Genomic DNA, 24375 nt, shown 5'->3' with positions numbered 1-24375 from the left:
GCAAATCTGTACAACAGAAAATACTTGCTACTGGCCTGCACCCAAGGACGGGGCGCTGCAGCCCCCATGGGCCGTTGGCATGAAAGCTGCAATTAAGGGACATGGGTGTATTAAGGGAGCTGGAGGGGACGCAGCCCTGGCTTCTGGGAATGCTCTCATTGCACTGCAGGGTGCCTTCTGTTCTGCCACTGAGCCACAAGGCCCTGAGCTTGGGGCTGGCACCCTGTGGCCTCCTGGGTGGCAGGTGATGATGAGGGCCTCCCATGGGAATAAGGGACACTCCTGGATGTTGAAGGACAGGGTAACAACAGTGAGCACTGGTAGAGTGCTGACAGTATCCTCATTTAATCCTCACACCTCCAGTGAGGCTCTCGGAGAGGTCAAGGATGCTGGCTCAAGGTCATGTGGCTGGTAGGAGGCAGAGTGGGGATTCTGGCCCGGGGAGCCAGGAGCATGGAGTGCATGGAACTGAGAGTTTTGCTACAATGTGACCTTGTAAAAGCCGCTCGCCCTCTCTGGTCTTATTTCTGAGATGTCAAAGCTGAGGGGCTTGCTTTAGATCCTGTGGCAAATGTGGCGTGAAGGGCCAGTTGGTAAATAGTTCAGGCTTTGTAGGCCATAAGCCTCTGCTGCAACTGCTCAACTCTGCAGCTGCAGCAGATGGGCAGCCTTGAATGAGATGCAAGCCGATGGGTGTGTCTGTGTGCTAATAAAACTTTATTTATACCAACAGCCAGCAGCTGGATTTGGCCCTCCGGCTGAAGTTGGCCAACCCCTGCTTTAGATACTTTTTTTATCACTTGTTATATTTAGGTGCTTAATAATTTTCTTTATACCAATTTGCTATATGGCTCACAAAAATTGTGGGATACTTTATCGCTTCATATTCATTTTGAGATATCCCCTAATTTTTGTGAGCAGTATATATACATATATGGTACCTCCTCAAGAGCTTGGAGAAATCATAGCTTGGCTGAGTTAGCTGTGCATCTGTATTTGTAACATACACATGACAATATCTCAAAAATTTTAAAAAAGTGTGCAGCTGCATAAAATCTGTGCAGCCGAGAGGCCTGCTGCCCACGCTCCGGGAGGCACGCTGACACCAGTGGTTCCCAAAGCGCTCAGGGCTGAGGGGAGGGTGGGCCTGCGGGGGCTGGGCCGCGGGCCCTGGCAGCGAACACAGCAGTTCTGCTTTCTCCGTTGACTGTGTTGGGTTCTGCATGAGACCTTTGTTTAGAAAAGGGGGTTCTGTGGCCAAAAGAGTTTGGAACCATCTAGAAGTGGCTTCAAAATGAACTGCAAACCTATGAAGGCTGAGCTCAGATTTCCTGGCCGACACAGGACTGATTTCCCCACCCTGCCTCTTCGGGGTCTTAAAACAGATGATTTCCCACTATGCCTCTGGTCCAGCTCTGCTCACACGCCACCTCCTCAGGGAGCTTCCGTCAGCCCCTCTGGGCACCCCGTGGAGAAAGAAGCCTCAGTGACCCCAGAGGAGGTAACGCCCAGTGCCCAGGGCTGGCCTGGCGCATGGCAGGCTCTGCAAACGTCTGCTGGATGCATGCACCAAGGTTGAGTCCCTGAGGATGAGGCCACAGGCTCAGCCCTTGGGAGCCGAATGTCCTGGAGGGAGTCTCAGGGCCGCCCCACCACCCTCGCTCTCCACCCTGGAGCCCGAGGATGCCAGGGTGACACCATGTTGAGTCGTAACACTCACCCAGGGAGCGACGGCATGTGATGATATTAAATAACCATGGGCATAGGGCCAGCCCCTGCATCCTGTGCTGCCCCAGGGACAGGACAGCTGGGGGATAGGAACTCAGGCTTCCTGCTACGCGGCGCTAGGTGCCAGCCTGCTGCCAGCCCTTTGTGTGGTGTCGTCTGGGGGAATGGCACCTGCCTCTCTGAGCCTCCATTCCTTCACCAGTAGTGCCAAACACCTCCTCCCCGCCAGGCGGGGGAGGCTGCATGTCCCTGTTCTCCTGGTGTTTGCTGTCCAGACGTGAAAGCACAACACAGACCAAACCTTCACGGCTGGGGCAGTACAGGTGTTCCGAGGGCATCTAACAGGGGCCGGGCCCAGTCTGGACTGGGCTTGCAAAAGTCACCTCTGGGAAGGTGTCTGTTTCAATGGCTGGGGCAACATCGGAGAACAAATTATTACTGAGTATTCCCTTAATCTTTGAGTACTGATACTGCTGAAAACATAAACCTGACTATTATTTTGCTGAGCAAAGCTCAGCAAAACAGAGGCAGGCGGAGGAGGGAGCCCGAGAGGCACCTCCCAGACTGGAAGAGCGTGCTCCGTTTCTACAAGGTGTACCAAAGGGTTAAAGTCATTCTCATTAAAATTTAAATTTCAGCAGGCGCTCGCAGTCCTTTGAACGTTTGACTGGCAACCATTTCATATTTCAATCTCGGCAGAACAAATTGAATTAGATGTTGAAACCAAACTCGGCTCTGTTCACCAAAGCCTGCATGCTCAGCTCGCACTAATCCCTTCCTCGACGCCGCAGAGCACAGACAGGCGCTGCGAGGGCTGGCCTGGCCGCAAAAGACAAAAAGGCCCAAGGAGGCGGTAAAAGGGAAGGGGGAAAATACACGCGGGCAGGGGCTGCTGGAAATTTTCTGCCTGGAGTGTGCATTTCCAAGTCCAGGAGACAGACCAGCATGTGGATCCAGTGTTTTTAACCTTGAATCCTGGGTGCCCAACATGGCACCTTGGACACAGGGCCATCTACTAAGTGTTTGATGGATGGAAGGATGAATGGTTGGATGGATGGATAAATGAATGAATGAATGAGGTGAGCATTACCCGGTCTGCCAGCCTCTGCCTCTGGTCTGTGCCCTTTCTACCTCGCCTTTCTGAGAGGCCACAAGGTGCCTGGAGCCCTCCCAGAGTCAAGGTGCTTCTGCTGGGACCTGGGCTCCCTGTGGTCTCCTGATCCTTCACTCCAGCCCCTGCACCATACAAGCCGGCTGGAGGATGCTGGCTGTGTCTCCCAGGAGGGAAGAGGCAGGCCTCCCTGCGCACCCAGGTATCACCCCACAGCTGTGGGCCTTTGCCAGTGGGGTGCTAACAAGGACCTTTTTTTAAACTGTGTAAGTTGGTGGAATGGCCCGAGCCTGGCTTTTAGACTACAGTTGCGATGGCATCCCACCTGAGTGGCCCCAGGCTGGAACGGATTAGGAATAAACATGGCAACACTGTGGGGAAGGGTTGGCTTCTTTCCCAACCGTGCAGCTCGGCAACCACCGTCGCACCTGGGGCCGAGCCCTGGTTTGTGCAAGGACGCACTGGGTTAGTGCTGTGCCTGCTCAGCCTGCCTGGGGGCTGGGGGACAGTGGGCACCATCTCTGGGCTGCCTTCCTGGATACACGCACTCCTTTCTACCATGTCCCCTTCCGGTGACTCCCTGTGCTGTCCTGTGTCTCCGAGTTGGGGTCTGACATCCTTGAGCATTCGCTGGGTGCAGCCTCCCTCCCCCAGCTTTCCTCTTTGTTAAATAATAATAATAATAATCCTATAATTTATTTAGTGTTCACTGGACATGAAAGAGCCTGCTAAGTGCTTTCCATCCATAATCTTTTCATTAATCCCAAAATAAAATTCTACGAGGCAGGAATTCTTCTTGTACCCATTTTAAAGACAAGGAAATCAAGGCAGGAGATGCTGAGCCCCTTGCTACAGGTCACACAGGCAGTGGGTAGGGGAGCGGAGATTCCATCCCAGGCTTTCTTTTCTTGGAACCGGGCCCTCTGCTCTCCTTCCCCACCCCTCCTGGTGGAATGCACCTCCTGTCACTTGTCTCTGTCCTCCTGTCTGGCCCCGGCCCCTCCTCACCCATCCAGGTGTCTGTGAAGCACTGTTCCCAGCTAGGCCCAGACCTTCAGGCTGGGACCACTGATGTCCTACCATCACTGTAAACTCATGAAGCCCCTGTCTTGAAAGCTCTCTGATGCCCCACCGCCTCAGGGACAACAGTGACTGACGGTGGCCTGGAGTTCCCCCAGGTTACCCTCCACACTAGGGATGGCTGCCTTTCTCCTAAAAAGCTTTCCTGAGGTTGCTCTTCCCCGAGGGGGCGAGATGGCGCCTCCTCTGGGCCGGCCCAGAAATCACAAATCACCGATCCTACTGTGCTATCACCTCGCTGGCTATCCCTGACTTTGTTCCAAAACGACAATGACCATGACAATGGCTACAATAAAAATTATAGCAGCCACACCCAGCTCCTCACCCACTCCCAGCCCCCGCACCCCCCCCCTTCCCTTTGGTCAATCACCTAGGACAGTGGAATCTGACCTGGTGTCTCGGCAATCCTGGCCCTGTCCCTGCCCCCTTGGAAAACAACAGCTGCTTGAAACAGCCAGAAACTTCTAAAGCTGTGTGTCTCACCAGAAGAACCCACACGCCCTGACACAGAGCAGTGGGAAGAAATGGGGTGGACCCCAGCCACGTCATACTGAGAATGCCGTGGCCTGGGAGCCTGGTCACCCGAGGGTCTGGCCTGGGGCGGGGTGGCATCAGCCCCACCACACAGCCCGCACTCAGAAGGCTGTGGTCATTTGGTGTCCATAGGACTTTACAGCAGGGACCAGCCACTCTGGGGTTATGTCTTCAGCCTGTCCTGTTAGTCCCCAGTGATGACAGGACCGGTGAGGAAAGCCTGCCCATAGGGACCCGGGCAGATGCCCAGCCTCACAGAGCAGCAGGGCCGTGGAACGTGGCTCGGGGCCCAGAGCACTCTGAAAGCTGGACGAAGACTACGCCCCTCAAGAGACCAAATTTTACACATAAAGATACAAGGTTCTTGGACTCTCAGTTGGAGCCCCACCCACAGGCCCCGAATTCAGAACAAGAGTGCTGATGGGCACCAACAGACTGATTTAGTCCAAGCACCATCTCTGAGGTAAGTATAATATCAGCACCATTTTATAGAAAAATATGCTGAGGGTCAGAAGGGACCACAGCGGTCCAAGGTTACAGAGCTGGGGACAGCTAGGCCGATACTCAGGCCCAGTCACACGGGCTGTAGCTCTTAGTCTCCACTATCCCGCCTCCAGGTGTGTTCCCGCCTCCAGGTGTGTTCCCGCCTCCAGGTGTGTGCGGGGCACAGGCCCGCCCAGTAGGGGAGGCGGAATCTCCAGCCTGGAGAAGGTGTGTGCACGCGGATATTCCAAGATGGGGATAAGCCTTGGAATACTGCTTGCCAGGACTGGGGACCTGGATGCATGTCACAGGGCCCCTAGCCTGTGAGCAGGGGGAAGCCACTAGTAGGGACACAGCTGGGCTCAACCAGCGAGAATGGTGTCTGGGCTCAGAGCTCGGGGCGTCACGAGCAGCTCAGAGATCCCCCAGCCCCGAGGTCAACAGGGCAGGGGACAACCCTGGTGAGCAAACCAGGGCTTGCAGTCCTAAGTGATGAGGATGGCGTGGGACACAGGCCAAGCTCCAAGCTGTGAGCGGGCCCTCGGACAGATGCAGTGGGATCCAGCTCAGTAGCCCTGGGGCGGGGGGGGGGGAGAGGATCGAAGCTTGCACTGGGCCTGGCGTCTTTCACGAACCACCCCAGCCTTCCCTTTCTCGCCCCAGCCCTATGAGCGGGGCCAGTCAGCGAGAAGGAGGCTGGGCCCGGGGAGGTCAGGTAACTGAGCCGGGCTTCTGACTGGAGCGGGAACCCTAACTCCAAGGAGCTGCCTTCACCCCTGGGCCTGTCTGTACCCCGACCTTCCTGCCAGCAGGATGGGACGCCGTCAGAGGAGCGAGTGGGAGAACTCATGTGAGAGCAGCACGGAGTCAGGCTGGCAGGGAGGCCCAGTGATTTCAGCGCTCCCAGACCCCCCGCCACGGACTTCCTAAGGTGGCCGGGCCCGGGCCTCCCACGCTGGCACAGAGCGGGCGTCTGCAGCCCAGGGTCCCAGGCTCCGGACCAGCAGAGGGTGGGACTGCCTGCCCCCACCCCCCTCCCCAAACCCGCGTGGCAGAGAGCGCAGCAGCAGAGCGGCTGTCTCCGGGCCTCAGGGCCCTGGAGCACGTACCCTCTCGGCGCCGGCTCACAGCTGAAGAGTTTGCTCCTCACTGTCGTTCTCGCTGTCTCCCAGCTGCTCCAGGATCTCGTCCAACACCACAGACCGCTTCTTCTTCGGGGGCTCTGTGGGAGCCCAGATGGCAAGAGAGGAGAAAAGAACAGCCGAGAGGGTTGGAGGCAGAAGAGAGGGAGGGTGGGAGGGAGGGCGGGAGATGAGGGAATGGAAACACAGGAAGGGAAGAGGGGATGTGGTGAGAGGGGAGAAACAGAGGGAACGAGAGAAGGAGCATTGGATGGGGTGGGGAGGGATGGGGGGAGAGGGGAGAAGCCATGAGAGGAGAGAGAGAGAAAGGCTGGTTAGTCATCAGCTTTGCTGTGGGCAGCTGCCTCTTTCGGGCCCAGAAACTCTCCTGCTCTGGAGGCCGCCCCTGCCCCACGTCCACCCACAGAGGAAAGGATTCCACGTCCTAGGGGAGGGAGGGAGGCGCCCTTCCAGGAGCTCGGGGCTGAGGCCTCCCTGAATGGGTTGGGGGATACTTGGAAACCCCCAGAGGGGCCAAGTCACGCCAGGGCAGTGGCTGAGGAGACAAGCGGTAGCTCCTGCTTTCCTGGAGGTCGCGGGCTCCTCACCGTCCAGCGGCCGGTAGCCTAGGACAGGTGCTTCAGTAAATGTCATGTGAATAGAGGCTCAAGGATTGCAGAGGGGGTGTGGAGGGAGCCACAGTGAGAGGTGGCTGAGGAGAGGACAGACAATTTGAGCTGGGCTTTGAGGAGTGCAGAGGAGCTCTCTGTGAGGCGAGGAGGAGGGAATGTAGATGCCCCGCCCGAACGTTAGTTAGGAAGGGGCGTGGTGCATGCGTGTCAGTCAGGACGGCCGTGTATTAACGCCCTACTCGCACCCTTCCACAATCCCACAACCACATCGGAACTACAGAACCATCACCCAGAACCAGCTGATAGCTAGCCAAATACAAATCCGACAACCAGGGATTTAAAGAAGCCACACCAAGACTGGTAGGAAGGGTGGAAATGGACCAGGCTGGGCCCACACCCACGTGCGCCACATAAAAATTGGGAGGGAGACCTCGGCAGCAGTGGTCGCTCCTGAGGAGCGAGGATGTCCCAGCCCCACACCAGGCCCCCCAGCCCATGGTTCCAGCACCAGGAAGAGCAGTCCCTGTAAGTCCAGGCTGTAAAAACCAGCGGGAATTGAGGCTGGGGGAGACGGAGGGCTGCTGGAGTCCCTGGCGGTTCTCTTTGAGGGCCTGCACATGGGATTCCTCAGACTCCCTCCCTCCGAGCCCCAGGGCCGGGCAGCAGCTCCGAAGGCACTGGGGACACGGGGGAGGAACTGGATCGTCTGGCAGCAAGGTGAGAGCTGGGGGCAGCTCCCTCCCAGACAGACGTGCTGACACAGGCCACTGTTCCTTTGATGTCTCTCTGCTCACACAGCCAGCAGGCAGGCGCCATATCTGAGTCTACATCAACCTGGATATCACTGTTCACCCGGCCCTGACGATTCCCTGAGACCCCACCAAACTTTCAGGCCCACTCGATTGGTTTCCAGTGGCTTTTCCATACAAATGGCCTGTCTTGACTCAGGCTTTAGATTTTTCCTGAAATCCCTCAGACAAGTAGTATCTGGCCTCAGCACACCCAGCAGCTCTCACTGGGTGGCCCCAGGCCCTGCACTTGCAGTAGCTGGCATGCAGCTTGGCCTCACCTGGGCACCTCCAAGCCCAGCACAGGTAGCAGCCATCTGCAGATCATTTTGTAGCTCAAGCTGGGTGATGCTGGGCAGAACACAGGTGGTGACTGACCTTGGTCTGTGTCTCCCAGGAAGCCCCAAAGCCAGTGTACGCAGTGGATAGCATCTGACCACGTCAAAGCACCACCCAACCACCTCTAGCGACACACTTAAGAGGCAAACCCCGTGGGCACCAGAGCCCTGCTGAAGTACATCCTGCTCTGCGGGGCGGCCCTGCACGGCTGATCCTCCACAGAGGTGGCGGCTGCAGCCAGCCCTTACAGGTGATTGGCCTCGGAGGGAGATCCCAAGCCCTCCGGAGGGGCATCACCCGGGCTGGCCCTCCCTCCAGGTGAGTTATATGCGCTCCCACCTTGAGACCTCCACATCCGCAGGACCCAGACCCCAAGCCCCAGCTGCCACGTCCCTCCTCAGAGAGGACTCCCTGACCACTGTCTAAAACAGGACTGCCTACCCTCTGCACATCTCCCCTCAGCAGGCATTCCTTTGTCTGGGACACCGTCCCCTCCACTCTGTGTCCCCTGCCTTAGCGCACTGCCTGGCGCCTAGTAAGGACTCATTAACATTTGCTGACTCAGGGGGTGAGCAAACCCAGTGGGCCGCGGGGACATGGCTGGATGCACCCTCAGCGGGGGTGAGGAAGGTGTGGGAGGCTGCCCCCCACCAGTCTGCCCGGGAGCCTCGAGTCCTGGCGGCTGTACCCCTCACTGTTAATAACGGAAAGGGAGAGGGGACAGGGTGGGCTGGGGGCAGGAGCGGCAGCCGTGGCTCAGACACCCACTTCCTCTCCTGCTCCTCCTCAATGCTCTTGGCTTCCTTATAATTGCCAGGCTTTGGAGGTGCACAATGGCCTCTGGAAATTGAATTTGCGGGCAGGTAATAGGAGCCGGGAAATAGCTGGGCAGCAAGACAGGGCCTGCGGGCCTGTCCCTGATACCCCTCGCCGGCTTCTGACAATAGGAGGGAGCGGCGGTTGGGGGCGCTGGCTCTGGCTGTGTCCAGGGCCCAGCACATAGTGGGTGCTCTGTAATCATCTGCAGAAGGGAAGGATGAATGGCTATAAGGTGAGTTGTTTTTTAAAGTTAGAACTGCTAATGTTGGCAGAGCTGGGAGGCACCTGAGGTGTCGTCTGGCCGGAGAAACAGAGGCTGGGAGAGGGGCGACACAGCCAGAAGAGGACGTGCACATGGGGCGGCACTTCACAAGCAGCAGCTCATATGAGTTTCACAAGTACCTCCTTCAGGAGGTGGGTGCCATCACCCCCATTTCCTGGATAGGAAGACGGAGGGGCAGAGATGGACGCACCCCGAAGCCTGCTGGTGAACATGCGGCAGGCTCAGTGTGTCCAATCTGCAACCCGCACCTGCTGTCTGTGTTGTGGCAGGTGGGGTCTCCTGAGGGGTCCTGCCTCGGGGTCGGGGGCTAGCGCCCAGGGGCATGGCCAAGGTCATCCAGGTCCCTGTGAAAGCGCACGTGGTCACCATGTCTGGCTATAGAAGGAGGCACACTTGGCTTTGGCACTTCCCAGGCTGTGTGACCTCAGGCAGGGCACATACGTGTCTGAGATTCAATCCCCTAAATATAAAATAAGGGGGACAGGGCAGGTCGTCCCCCTTCCCTCCTCTATGCCACCCTCTGCTGCCCCGGCTTCCCCGGCTGCCTGGAGCAGATAACAGGTCCTCCGCCCCACAAACACCTCTCAGTACCATCGCCCTGCTCAGGAGGACGGCGCTGATGCCACAGCCCCACCACTGGCTTGGCCCCTCTGTGCCTCAGTTTTCTTAAACTGCAAAATGAGGAGACTAGTAATACCTACCCATCACTGGGTTGTTCGGGGGGATTAAAGGAGTAAAAAGAGAAATGCCCGTGCCTGGGGAGGGCCCATCGATGGTGCCAACACATCTTTGTTGCTATTGCTACTATGAGAGATGTCGATGTAACAGGTCTCTCTTTGCCACTAGGCCCATGAGCGCCAACAGGTGGGGACCGTCACAGGAAGGCCAGCACATCAAGGCCAAAGGAGGCATGAGCCCCTCCCCACTCTCATTGGAAAACGGCGGCACAGAGGTACCTACAGACCACGGTGGGGCAGGAGGCGCGGGAGGAAGGCTGGCGGCTGGCTAGCTCCACAGCCTTGGAAGTAGACCATCTGAGGTCCCAGCTCTGCCGCTTAATGGCTCAGTGACCCTGGATGATCCCTTCCGCCATCTGGGTCAGTGCACTGGGGATGCAAACAGGACCTGCCTCCCGGCACGACTGTGAGTACGAACAAGTTCACTTGGGTCCACGCCTGGCATGCCACGCCTGCTCTCATGGGCCTGGTGTCTCTGGCTCAGGTCAGCCCCCTGGTGCCCCCCACCCTGAGGACACAGCAGACCCTGAGTTCCCACCAAACGCCACCTCGCACCCCCCCGCGGCCCTGCCTACGCGTGGAGCACCCTGCTTGCAGGGGGAACAGCTGCCGAAATCCCACTTCCCCGACATCAAAAGCCTCAGTGGGTTTTCACCAAACAAACATAATGCAGAACCGGAGAAAGGTGTAAAATAAATAAACGGAACAAGCTGTGCGTTTTTCTTCAGTGTTACAGCTGTACCCGAAGATAAACAGCAAGCGAGTGTCACCCAACAAACACACACAAGAAATTAACGTGACAGAAAGCTCCGCCGGCCCCCAACCACCCCCGAGTCCTGCCCCCGCCCCCCGCCCCCACCCTCCAACCACCATTTTGCATTTCTGGAGTTGCCACCTAATGATTTTATTTTTCAATTAATTCCTTGACAGAATGCCAGCCCGTGTCTCTCTGCCGTCCCTGGCTGGCGCGGTCGCCCTGTGTGGAAGGCACAGGCAGGCAGAGAGAAAGGCGCAAGAGGGTGGGCGGGGGGCTGTCAGGAGGATGAGAGAAAGCATGTCACGGGTTTTGTTCTGGAGGCATAATGTCGAGGAAAGGTGGGTGGGGAGAGGACAGGAGCGCGGCCGGTCGGGACGTCCTGAAAGGCACCCTGAGCTGAGCCAGGCTTCTGAGCCGAGGGCGGGTGGTGCCGGCTGGAGCCAGGCCGCTTGGGGGAAGGCCACTGCTCCTGGCCAGGCGACCTGGGGCCGGGCCTGCCGTCCCAGCACAGGACCAGTGCCAAGGGCACATTGCCATATTACAAGTATGAACAAACTCGGGGCCCAGCACACTGTAAGCGCTCACTAAAGGTGAGCCCTTCCTCTGGGCATTAATGGAAGCTGTTCCTGTCACTTCCCTCCTCTGTGAAACCCGGGACAGACAGATGCAGAGGACTCGGCCACATGATTCTGGTGGTCGTGTACCCACAGCACTAGCAAGCAGCTCTGGGACACAGTAATGGTCCCCAACTGGTGGGCCAAGGGCTTTCTCAGGCCACAGGGAAACACACGGGCCTGAGGACTGAAGGGAGTTACTTAACTCGGTACCTCAGTATTCCTCTCTGTTAAATGGGGACAGTGCCTGCTCTCCTGGTCCCATGGGGGCGTGGAGGGTTTGTCTTCAGTCACTCATAGCAAGTGTTCCCAGAGCATCGACCATGTGGGCTACAGCACCAAGAAAGCCTCAGAGGGTACAATGAACCACCAGCTCACTAGAGGCCGTACTGGAGTCCCAGGTGGGCAGAGCTGGCGTCCCCGACTTTTACTCGAGTTCCTTCCTGTAGGAAGGGCATCGTGCCCACTGTGGGACATAAGGAGACAGAGCACTTAGCTTAGGACCAGACCTGCGGGGTGTCGAGCAGTAACCGTCAGAAGTGACAAAAGTGTCGTGCACGGACACCCCGAAGGTGGCCAAGCCAGTGCCGAAAGCTGAGAGGGAGGAGCTGGTGTTCCTGGTTGCAGCCCTTCAGGCTCTGGGCAGCAGGGGGGTGGACTTCAGAAAACCCATGAGCTGGGTGACATTGTTGTCCTATTTGTCAGATGTGGAAGCAGCAACTCTGGGGCTCGGGGGAAGTCATGTGACCACACTCTCCCCAGAGGGCCTTCGCATCACTGCATAGTGATGCTTATGGTCCCAGCTCAGCTGCCCGACCTATGGTGGAGACACTAGCCCAACCCTCCTTAGAAAGAACTTCTTAGTAGGAAAGGTGTAAAACCATTTCACGTAACTACCCACCTGCCTGCACCAGCAATTCTCACAAGAGGTCAGCAGTTCTCAACCTAACCACTGGATAGAATCATCTAGAAAACCACTGGACTTGGCTCTACTCCCACGGGTTCTGATGTGATGGCCTGGGATGGGCACTAGCTATTGAGATTGCTCTGGTTACTGCTGAGCCTAAACTCGGTGCCGAGGACTTGGTCCTGCATGTGTTTGCATTAGTTACCGACACTCGAGGGGCTGTGCAACCAGAGAGGAAGGGGAGTGTCCAGATGACAGTGACTCAGTGCAGACAAAGAGAGAAAAACGAAGCAGGAAAGGTTGGAAGGCGTCCCCCACTCCCTGCTGCAGACCTGGATGGATCCTTCGATTTCAAGGGGTGTGGTTGACATTAGCTCCCTGCCCCCTTCTCTTGGCACAGGCCCTAGGCTGGGGGTATAGGCGGAAAGGGAGGAAATGGTAATGATGCCACACAGGTCTGAGGTGGGATGATATCTGTACCTGAATTTGTGTGTGCAAAGGCCTGAGGCAGCCAGGTAGAAATGTGATACAGTCAGGTGGTCTGAGTGGGTGGACTATAGGGATGGCTGCGGACTATGGCAAAAGAAAAACCCGTGCAACTCAGCTCCAGCTACCCCATCAGGATGCAGAACCAGGGTAGCCAGACCTTATTTTTCAAGAGAAGCCAGGCTCTCAAATTTCAGGCCAAATCCAATAGCAAAAGAGTGGCAATCAGTAACAATACTTTTTTTTCATGTCTTGTAGGCAACATTAAGGTCTGTGGCTAATCTCCGCTGACATCTTGCCCACGCGGCCTCTGACTTAGTCTCTCCTGTCTACAAAACCCCACTGGCTTCCCTTGTGATCATGAAGCAGTAATAACAGCCTCTTCGCCTGCGTGTTTTCCTTGGACTTCTCCGGCCTGGGCTGGCCTCCAGTTCAGAAACAAAACAGGCTGCCCCCTGCCGCCAGCCACAACCCCGGAGGGAAGTCCACCCTCCTCCTGCCCGGATTTCCAGCACTCTGGTCCCCAGTCCCCAGAACCTTCGTCCAATCCAGGCCCAGCCCCTTCCCCTCCCAAGTCGCTCTGAAATTCCCCTTCTGTCAGTTTAATTCCGTGATGGATGAGGAAGAGCAGGAGAAATGGCCCGCACAGCTGGTTTCCCCGTTACCCCTAGCAGGGAATCCTGGCCTCGCCGGCGACGGCTGAGTGAAATGTTTGCGGAACGCAGAGAACACAAGTCAATAACAATTTAGCTGGATTGGGAGCAAGTACCTTCCTGCACGGACAGCCGCTCCCGGGGGAAGGGGCCAAGAGTATGCAGGATATTGCCGAAGCGCTTGGAAATATTTCCAAAACACCACTCAGAGAGGCTGGGGCGTGGGAGGGGGTGACCCGGAGGACACCTGCCCCGGCTTGCACGGCCGCCCCAGCAGCTCTGTAGGGACAAGCGTTCCACATCAGGAGCATGGCTCCCTCCCGAAAGCCAGGCATGTGCACCCTTGCTAGCGCTGCCACCTAGGCGCTGCCTTGGCTGAACCGATTCCTGCTTCCTCTTCTCTAGATGCTGCCTCCACCAGCAGGGAGGGCGGGGGGCGTGTGAGAAAGAGCTGGTCTCCAGGCCATGTCTGCTCTCTCCCAGGGCCACCTGCCAGCACAGAAGGGTGTGCGGGGCAGGGGGGCAAAGCACACCCCTCTGCACAGGGAAGGGGCCCCACCTCCTATACCAGGGACACAATACCTCCTCCGGGCCCCTAACTCCCCAGTGGCCTTTGCTGCCTGGGCCAGAACCCTCTGTGGCAATCCAGGACAGTTCCCTCCCCTGCCTCCCGCTGGGGCCCTCAGCACACCTGGAGTGAAGACTGTCACAGCCAAGCCTTAAGGAGGGCACAAGCACCCAAATGGAGGAATAAAGGCAAGGAGAGCACAGCTTATAGGGCCCGTCTGTCTCCAGGGAGCTCGGAGAACCATGGCACAGGGATATTTTGAATAATAAATTCTGTGACTTCACATACTCGCCTGAACTTTCCTGACTGTGATTTTTAAAGCCCGACAATTATGTTTTCATGGCCAAGATCAAGGAGGCATATTTGCGAGGGCCAACCTGGGAATAACGGGCTCTCCTGGTCCCCGATCTTTTGAAAACGTGCTGTCTTATGAATGATTAAGTTATGGAAGGGAGGGGCGGGGTTGGTGAACTGTTGCAGGCTTTAAATATCACCAGGGTGCTGATGACTTCCAAATTTATATCTCAGCCCAGACTTTGCCCCTGAGCTCCGAACTCATAGATCTATTTGCTTGACATCTTGCAGGGAGTCCTAATAGGAATCTCAAACCTAGTGTCCAGCTCCTCCTTTCTCCCCCTCCCTCTCAGCGTCCTGGGCCTCGTTATCACGCGGCACATCCATGCTCTGAGTGGCTCAGAGCAAAGAGCTCTGCCCCTGCCTCACTTTCCCTCCAGACTTCCAAAGGAAGCAAGTCTGGCTGGCTCTACCTTCAGCACAGTGCTCAGCCCACCTGTTTCTTCCCACCCCCTGGTCTCTGTCCCTGCCCAGGCCATTGTCCTCGCTTGCCAGGATGACTACAATGGGACCTCTACCTCTATTCTTGTCCCCCTACAATGCGTGCCCCACACAGTGGTGAGGATGAGGTCTGGCCATGTAAATCAAGCATGGCACTCCCCTCTTTAATCTTCTAGGGACTTTCCTCCATATCCTGAGTAAAAGCCAGGCTCCCTGTCACACCCACAAGGCCCCACAAGGGAACCCTGCTTGTTTCCAACGGCTCCCCACCCTGGACTTGTTCTCTAGCCAGGATGGCCTGCTAGGAACAAGCTTCTGCCCCAGGGCCTTTGCACTTGTGTAACCTCTGCCAGGAATGTCTCCCCCCAGGTCTTTGGCTGGAGGCCCCTCCCCACTCTCCCGCGCAGACAGCCCCATGTTCACCGCTCTGTCCTCAGTGCTGAGGAAGGCTTAATAACTAGCTGACACTAAGATGAGTGAAGGAACGAATAAAAGTGGAGGGAGGAATAAAGCTGTGGGGCCTCCCTTCTGGAGACAGTGGAGTCCATCAGCAGAGGCCTCTAGCCAGAGGACAAGGAGGCAGCTACGAGGCCCCCAGAATTGTATGCTCTCTGAGGGAAGGGAGGTTGTGGTGGGAGGAGTTAGCCACCACAGCTTTTGGATGAAATAAAAGCGGCCATTTCACAAGGCTTAGGGACCATAAACTTTTTCTGTAAAGGGCAAGACAGTCAATATTTTGGGTTTTATGGGCCATGAGGTCTCCGTCACAAACACTCAATGCTGCCCTCGCGGGGTGGGGTGAGGACACAGCCATAGTCACACTACGCGCACACAGCGCGCGGCCGTGCGCCAGAAAACCTCTCTTCACAGAGCAAGGCTGCAGGCTGCGTCTGGCTGTCGCTGTAACTTACAACCACAGCCTGACCTGGACTGGGGGCCCACATCAGATAAAGAGGGACGATTTGGAATTTGGGAACTGCCAGGATACAGGGAGAGCTGAAACAGGGTTTGTATTCTGCAGTGTATAGAGCTGAGTGCCCTCAGGCAAGTCACCAGACCTATCTGGTCTCCTAGTGCCCCTCAGACAAATGGGAGCAGAGTCCCTCTCCAGGGACTTGGGAGGCTATAATGACATGGAGCACAGAACAGCACTCGGCATTGCCCCCTGCACACGGCAGGTCCTCAACAAAGCTCTCTCCCCCTTACTCATTCACCTGACTTGACCTTTAACAAGAAGTCACGTGCCTGCCTCTTTTCAGACCGGTAGTGTTCCCAGGTTCAAGGTTGGGCAGATCTGGCTTCCGCCCACCAGGGCCCTGGGCTGGCTGCACGCCTCACTGACCTGGGGCCAGGAGCACGGTGTCCGGCTTCGCTGAGTCCCGGTTTCCCGGCCTGTGCAAGGACGGTGAAGGTGAACGGAGCTGACACTCGCCCCGTGCGTAGTCCATATTACATGCTCAATTAGGACGGGCCATTCTGACGACGAGGTTCTCATTTACTTTCGTTTATTCACACACGGTGAGTGAGCACCCACTTTGCACTAGACATAGGGCCACGGTAGGGGACGTGGAGAGGGTCTTGTCCCCCAGAGGATTAAAGTCTGGCGGAAGAGGAGATACTAGACGGTCGCACACATGAACACAAAGCAGCAGGAAGCTGAGGTGAGGGTGTGACGGGGGAATGGAGAGGAAAAGGGGTGTCAGGGACCACTTGAATCTCTGACGCTGGCTCAGCCCGGTAAGGATGGGGATGGGGGGGCAAGGGGGACTGGCTGACGGGATTGGGCTCCAGTACTCAGGCCCTTCCCCTGCCCGGCTGGGAGGGCAGCTGCGTGCTCGAGGCCAGTGACCAACGGGACAGACATCCCATCTGCGCCCGGCCTGGCTCGGGCGGGCGGGGGACGGCGCCGATGCCAGCCACTTGCCATGCGGGTCATGTCTGCGCTCCCAGCTCTGTAGGTGAAAGGTGCAGGCGCTAACCACAGCCCATCAGTCCTCCCAGCTGGAATAAGACAACGTGGGGAAGTGGAGCCGAGCTCCCAGCCAAATAAAAGCCTGTTTGCCCGGCCTCCCCGGCTGCGCGTGCTTGAAAACAGAGGGTTCAGCGGGTGGATTGCTTCCGCGCCATTATATTCTCTCGGCGCGCTCGCAGAGACCGCGGCCTGCCAGGCCCTGAAAGCTTCTCGATGCCGTGACCCTGCTGGTTTGTAACATGCTCGGGAAGAAAAGGGCACAGCCAGTGGCCGGTTTTCCTCTTTCTTCCCTCCTGGCTCTCTCTTTCCACCCTCCCACAGGCGAGGCTCCAGAGTGCTGGCTGGGCTGGAGGGGATGGATGGACGCAGCCCCGGGATGCTGGGGTGCGGAGGGAGGCGGGGGCAGGACCAGGGAAGGGGAGGGCGACTGTGCAGAACGGCCGTCTCACTACTCCGGTCCTTTTCCGAAAGCACCTCTGTCCGTCGTCCAGGCCTTGGCCTCATCAGGGCAACTTTTCAAATGACTTTCAAAGACCTGCTCTCTGCTGTTCAATTTCATGGGTATTTTCGTCAGCATCAACTTATAAGGGGAAATATAACCTTGCCCTTATCCAGGGACAATGGATCAAATGAAGGCCTCCACCTGGTGGGGCGGGGGGGGGGGGTAGGAAGTATTAGGGGGTTTAAACCTAAATCAACATTTTCCGGTTGTCAGTGAGGGACCCCAGATAAATGGCAGCACCAGACCGTGCGCCTGGCATGTTTATTTCTCACAACTGTGCCAAAAAGCAAGACACTGGGGGACACTGCTCTGTGTCACTACTGTGTGCTAATAGTGCCCACCACGTGCCACACACAAGGCTATGCGCTGGAGACAGGAGAGACCAGGTGCATCCAGAGTCAGATGCCACACACCTGAGCACTGCCCTGCGGTTAGGTATGGTGACATTCTCTCTCTCTCTCTCTCTCTCTTTCTCTCTCTCTCTCTCTCACACACACACACACACACGCACACACGCACACATGCACATGCTTGTTACTGTCCAACCTTATGAAAACCAGGGCTCTCTCCTTTATGTCTCATTCCTCTGCCCACAGAGCATCCTTCCTCAGAATACAAGCTACACGGGGACTATTCCTGGCAGCCCAGAGAAGAAAGCAGAGCCAGTGCCTGGAGGGGGAAGCCAGGGTGAACAGCATTTGTGTCACATGCCCACTGTGCACAGGACCTTTATAGACATCACCTCCTGTAAGGCCCACAATTGCCCTAATCAGGTTGGCGCCCTGGTCCATTGTACAGATGACAAAGCTGAGGCCAACTGACATGCCTGTCACAGAACAGGTATGGGGACACGCACTGGGGTAAAACGTAAGTGTGAGTTACATACATCCACTGATATGAAGATGCAGTACAGCCGGATGGCTAAAAGCCCAGGTCTGACCTCTGACTCAGCCACTAGCAGCTGGGTGCCCGTGGGCGAGCTATCTGCCTTCTCTGGGCCTCAGTTTCCTTCTTTTTGAAACAGGATAATGACAGTATTTATCTCCTAGGATTCTGTAGGATTAACACTTGTGAAAGGCTGTAGACAGGTCCTGGCATGGAACAAGGCCTAACAGACCAAGGTTGTTATAGTAATAATAATAATGTGTCATCTAGCCTGAGCTGCACATCGAGCTGTCCACCTTGACCTAGGCTCGTCAGGGACCTGCAGGAGGAGAGGCTGGTCCGGGGACTTGGCAGCTCCCAGGCCATAGTTCGGTGGCTGGTCAGCTGCGGAAGCTGAGCCCCAGGCGCAGGGGTGAACTCGGGGTAATGACACTGACTTCACCGGCCACAATGAGGGCTCTGGCTGGGGCCACCACTCCACTCTCTCCACCCCAGCCACTTCCCACTGTCCCAGAGGGCAGCTTGGAGGCCTCGTGTCATCAGCAAGCTTCCTGCTGGGCCCTACTGAATGGTTAAGATGCTTGCCTTTCATCCCAAAGCCCACATTCCACAGGGAGCCCTTTGTGGTGGCTGTGGTGCTCTGGGGCTCAGGCTGGGCAAATGGGGCTCCCGGGCTCCGCCGAAGCTCTGAGTGCCTTCCTGGCAGAGCTCAGAGCTGGGCGGGAACTGGGCCTGGATCCCACCTGCGTGGAGTCTGCCAGGACCCAGGGAGCTCTGAACAATGCGGATTTGGACACAAACGAGCTGGGCACTTTTCGCCACAGGGAAGGGGAGGAACAGGGTGAAAAGGGTCCAGCCAGGAGGGCAGGAGGCCAGCAGCCCTATTTTGAACATTCGGGGCTGCCGTGGGCACCCCGTTGCCTGAGGGGATCAGACAGACAATGGGGTAGGTGGGTGAGGGGCTGACATTTCCAGAGCACCTGTACTCCCCCTCTCCCCCCAGCGTCCTGCTTACTTGGGAAGGCCGAACAGAACCCTCACCAGAGGATGGGGCATGACAGTGGGCTGCTTTCACCTCTGACTACCTGTGCGACCCCAGGCAAGTTACTTCACCTCTGTGCGCCTCAGTCCCTCCATCTGTAAAACGGGAAGATTAATGGCAGCCACCTCCTATGTGTGTTGGTGGGTGAAAAAGAAAAAAGAAAAAAAGAAAAAAAGAAAAAAAAGGCAGCTTGTGCCCTTTTGTTATTACCCTGGTAAAATTCTCAGCGATTCCAGAAGCTGGTGCCTTTGCTAACCTCATGTGTAAAATGGGGAATGGAAGCCCAGAGGCCACAGGGCCTTGTCCTGGGACACTCGGCCAGGAAGCAACAGAAGTCGGGTCTTGTTGACTTTAAGGTCAATGCTCGTTCTCCCAAAGCCGCCCTTTTGGGGAGCAGGACCTTAGAGAAAATCTGATGCCAGCAAGAAATCCTCCTGCCAGAGTGCTAATCGCGCGCACACACAAACACAGATGCACACATGCACGCACACGGCACTTCTAGGTGTTCACTGTCGCTCTGAAGGCTGTGCAGACTCGGACCCTAGGACCCACAAAGACGTGGTTTCACAGATTCTGGGTAAAACATCCCCATCTCCTCCTATTTTGTTGTGTGCAGGAGAGAACGTTCTTTTGTTTTCAAAGGATGACCACATGCTTCTTTGGAAAGAAGTACTGTGGAAACGTCAGTAATTAATTTCAGACTCTTCGGCTCCTGAACTCTCAGGCCACCTTCTGCCACCTGTTCATGCCCCACACAGGTAAGGCCAGCCTGGAGTCCAACACTCGGCCGTGCTTGCTAGTGACCCCTCCAGACGGCGGCATTGTGATGACATCTTGTCTCCTGTCTCAGCCAGGCACTGCTGCCCCCACCGCCCAGCCACATGCCCTGAGGTTTGGGCCACCAGACCCACCCTCTGTCCTGCTCTGTGCCCCAGGTGTCACTAGGGGACTGGCCCTTTCCTCATCTGCATGTGGGGACAGTCACACGTACACCACAAGGTTTCTACTAGGCCATGCCAACTCTAAAGGGCCATATGATGTTTTTCATTACAATTTATTATTTACTCCTTCTGTCTCTGGAAGGAACCCTGTAGATCAGGGGTAGTAAACCTTTTTATACCTACCGCCCACTTTTGTATCTCTGTTAGTAAAATTTTCTAACCGCCCACCGGTTCCACAGTAATGGTGATTTATAAAGTAGGGAAGTAACTTTACTTTATAAATTTATAAAGCAGAGTTACAGCAAGTTAAAGCATATAATAATAATTACTTACCAAGTACTTTATGTCAGTTTGGCAGAATAAATCTTTATAAAACAACTTACTATAGTTAAATCTATCTTTTTATTTATACTTTGGTTGCTCCGCTACTGCCCACCATGAAAGCTGGAACGCCCACTAGTGGGTGGTAGGGGCCAGGCCGACTACCACTGCTCTAGATTCTCCCATCCAAGTACTAACCAGGCCCGACCCTGCTTAGCTTCCGAGATCAGACGAGATCGGGCATATTCAGGGTGGTATGGCCGTAGACTGCTCTAGATTCTAAGAAGAGCGTCTGGCTGAATCAGGATGAAAGAAGCCACACAGGAGACACTCATCCCCCCCAGATCTAATTAAGGACCAAGACCTCTGAAAATGGCATTTGCTGGTATAATGCAGTGTGGGGGGGGGGGGTTGGAGGGAGGGGCTCTAAGTGTTGCTCTGGAGTTCAAATCTCAGCTCTGCCACTTTCTACCTGAGTGACCTTGGGCACATCGCTGAGCCTCAGTTTCTCTGCCTACAAAATGGGGACAGCAGTGCCCACAGCTGTCTGTACGACAAAACAGTGTGTTACATCCTGAGGGTGGCCCCTGGCACAGAGCAAGTCCCTCCTGAACAAGAGCTGTCATGGGTCACTTCCATGACAGCTGGTCTCAGTTCACGCATCCATAAAGGAGGGCTAATTGTGCCCACCTTACAGGCTGGTGCAGAACTAACGGGAAGATTCACACAAATCAACGACTGTCTTCATTACTATGATTATGGCATCATCCCCATCCGGGTCTTGGCCCACGGCTGACCTGTGGCCGTGGAGACAGCCAATCCTGCAGAAACGCTCCTGAGCGAAGCGAGGCAATAATGCTGTCCACAGAGCTCAATGTATTGAGGGGCTTCTCTCCAGAGCGGGGCACAGTGCTGAGCCGGCACTCCTCGCTGGCCCCGGGCGGCCGGGGAAAGTCCCTTACATAAACATTTGCCGACGGGTGCATTTGGACCTGTCAATGGCTGTCGATAAGGATAGGTTCTTTTTCTGCATGGCAGGATTTGGGGACTTATCGAGTTGTGGGCTGGTGACTGTGTACTTAGCCCTGACTTTACTGGTTTCTTGTTCACTTCTACTCACATTTTTCCCAGCTTCGGACTGACGGCCCGGCCTGTACCTGACCCTGTGCTCCACCCGGGGGCCTGGGAGTGCACTGGCCAGTGACAGAGATGAGCACGAAGCAGTTCCCACTCTGGGGAGGCATGGGTCCAGAGAGAATAAAAGCCACAGAGGATTATATGGCGACAAGGCAAGGAAAGAGAGGAACAGGGTGGGAGAGCTGAGGATGGAGCTATACTGATACCTGGGGAGGGGCGAGAAGAGGGAAGGCTTCCCGGAGGCAGTGTCATTTAGCACTTAGAGGCTAGATAGGTACTTGTCAGGTTTAAAAAAAATTGTGGAGCAAGGCACTGCCAGTAGAGGAAACAGCATATATGAAGACACAGAGTCCTGCTGGCAGCTGGGGAACAGTGAACTGGGGGAGTGTCGTGGGAGGGACAAGGTGGGAGAGGCACCAGGTGAGCAGACGGGGTTTCTGACGGGTCTGGCAGGCTGGGCTCCAGTCCAAGGGCTCCATCCTGTCTGGAGCTCCAAGCACACATGTGGGGGAGGCTCTGGCATCGCTGACACCCTGCTCAGGCCTGCTGGCTGCCCCAACAACATCAGTGAGGCCCAACTGCAAGAGTCAGAGCTCCGTAAGAGCCACCAACCCCACAACTCAACCCTACAGTGCTGACTGATCTGGGAAACCAGGTGTCACTGGCTGGGACAGGAAGTGATCCCGTCCTGGCTCTGGGCTCCATCCCCACAGACCAGTGGGGGAAAAGCGGGCTCTCCATCCAACGGCCCGCGCACTGTCCCCAGGCGACACAGGTGGCTCCAGCTGCCCAATGGGGATGGAGATGGGGACCAAGGAGAGGAGCAGCGCAGGTGGTTGGAGTAGCATGGCTCATGCAGGAAGCACTGAGAACTGTGCCACTGCTGGTTGTCCTGGGACTCACGAGGCCAACGGCAGCGTGCCACCAGAGAGGTCACAGCATCGTGGGCAACGCTGCAGGTGGAACATCGAGCCCCTCTCCCTGCCCTTCCCCCAATGTGCCGTGCTTGCACCAACCTTGAGGTCCCTCTGCTCAGACAGCCCTTTCATGGGTATAGACGTCACCTCTGTGGGGAGTCCTTTCTGGGCTAACCTGCTCAAACAAGGTGCCCAGCCTCTTCTACCTGGACCCACAGCCCCACAGGTCACCGCTGCACCCCCATACTGAGGACAGAGCAGGTGCCAAGTACTCTCCAAGGATGGACTGAACCACCAGTGAGGCCACGTGACATGAGGTGTGTAAGAGGTGGAGTTAGGTGCTGTCACCCTCAGGGCTCTGGCAGGAAGTAGAGTGTCCTTAAATCGGGTAGCCGAGGAGGGTCTAGCAAAGGGGCAGTGGCGTGTACAGAAATCTGCACATGCAGCCCCCTGGGCTGGCCAGTGGAACCGGACAGGGAGCGCCAGGAGGAGAGGGGACGTGGGCTTCGGTGGGAGTGTCAGCTAGGCCGCGGCACCCTGGCAGGAGGGGGGCGGTAAACACCTGACCCGCTCTCCTCCTGTCCCCTCTTTCCTGCCAGGCCTCCCTACAACCTGACCGGAAGCCAAAGGGCATGGGGGCCACCGATGCTGTCCACATGGGCCGCCTCCTGGCGTGCTGGCCCAATGGCCCGTCCTCTCAAGGGCAGTTACCCCGGCAGCCCACCATTCTTACCATGGAAGTGCTCGGCCGTCTTCCTCCGCAGGGTCTGCAGGGTCACCTCGGAGTCAGCCCACTCCAGGACCAGCCTCCGGCCGTACAAGTGAGTGCTGTGACACAGGGCATTGAAGGCTCTCTGGGGCAGCAGGACGAGAGATAAAACACAGTGTGTTAGCCAAGACCTACCTGCAGGCACTCCATTCTGCCCTCCCGCCTGCCGGCACTGCAGACCCCAAGGCCACCACTGGCTCCCGTGACACCTGCTCTCTGGCGAGAGTGTGTGAGCCCTTGGGCACATCTAATTAGTGGGTTATTTTCCCAGGGAGGAGAGAGCAGCAAGTGACGGTGTAGGTAATATGGCCGTCGCCCGGGCCTGTCACTGGGGTCTCTTTCCCGCAGCTCATCCTGTCTGGGAAGGGCGACCCCCCCTGACGGGCTCCCCTCCACCTGGCTGTCTGGGGCAGTGCCATGTGGGGAACTGAGACCTGTCTGGCCACTGGATGACGACCGTGCAGGCACCTCATGTCCCCTTGGAGGCTCTGTTCCTTGTTGGCCCTGGGGATTGCATCCCCCATCTCTCTCTGCTGCCCCAGGCAGAGCTGCCCTCCGCCTCCTCTCTGGTCCCTGCCTTCCCAGCCACCAGCTCCTACACCAGCAGCTTGGGTCCTGCCCAGGCCCTGCCCTCGCGCAGTCTTAGCTCCGCCCACCTCCACTCTGCCTGCTTCTCTCCTCTTCATTTTCGTTTTATAACAGCTTTATTAAGATACAATTCACATGCCATTCCAGCCGCCCATCTGAAGTGGTCCAGTCACCCTTCACTGGTCTTTAGTATAGCCACAGTCGCACAGCCACCAAGCACCGCAACCAACTTCAGAACGTTGTTATCCTCGCCACCCCCCAAAGAAACTCGGTACTCATCAGTGGTCACTCACCAGCCCCCGAACCCCCAGGGAGCACGCATCCACTGTCCCTGTGATTTGCCTACTCTGGACCCTTCATACGAATGGAATCACATAGAATGGCGGGCTCCCTGTTGCACACCACTAGGTCTCAAGTGCAATGGCTGGACAGTGGCTCTTTGTGAACCACTCCCGTGGTACACAGTGGCCACCGCATGTTGTGGTCAAGAGCCTGGACTCCACCTGCACTTCCTTAGCTTCAGGGACTTGGGCAGGTTGAATGAATCTCCCTGGACTCAGTTTCTGCATCTATAAAATGGGAATGTTGATGGTACTTCAACCCAAGAGGTCTAGGGAAGGTGAAAAGGAGCTGACATGAACAGCGCCTAGAAGAGCGGGGTGCAGACAGTCGGCACACAGCAGATGCAGGTCCTCACTGCCGTGTTGCCAGGGCGGACCCATGACCTGTGCAGCGTCCCTCTCTCTGCAGGGGTCAGGCAGGTGCTGGGTGTGAAGGGGCTCGTCCTGGTGTCCGTCAGCACTGGAGACCCAGTGGCTACCTTGGTGCTGCCTCTGGGTTGCGGGAGGCAGCGTCAGCTACGGAAG

The 24375-nt window shown here is 56.6% G+C and overlaps 1 protein-coding gene across 2 annotated transcripts in view; it reads right to left on the bottom strand.

The window, feature by feature from the left end:
* The window catches only part of RBM19 (RNA binding motif protein 19), a 129116-nt gene that overhangs the window by 8686 nt on the left and 96055 nt on the right, over nt 1-24375 (bottom strand). The window contains exons 23-25 of one of the 2 annotated variants that reach the window (XM_066370833.1): nt 22886-23006; nt 6048-6158; nt 731-1468 (exon numbers count right to left, since the gene is read on the bottom strand). In XM_066370833.1, coding sequence (XP_066226930.1) covers nt 6061-6158; nt 22886-23006 — 219 coding nt within the window. In that variant the 3' untranslated portion in view covers nt 731-1468; nt 6048-6060. Of the gene's footprint in view, nt 1-730; nt 1469-6045; nt 6159-22885; nt 23007-24375 lie in introns of those variants that run through there. The other variant, XM_066370832.1, reaches the window with a different exon arrangement.

Source organism: Saccopteryx leptura, chromosome 2, assembly GCF_036850995.1.
Source record: "Saccopteryx leptura isolate mSacLep1 chromosome 2, mSacLep1_pri_phased_curated, whole genome shotgun sequence".
Lineage (NCBI taxonomy): Eukaryota > Metazoa > Chordata > Mammalia > Chiroptera > Emballonuridae > Saccopteryx > Saccopteryx leptura.
This window is presented reverse-complemented; position numbering and strand designations above follow the sequence as displayed.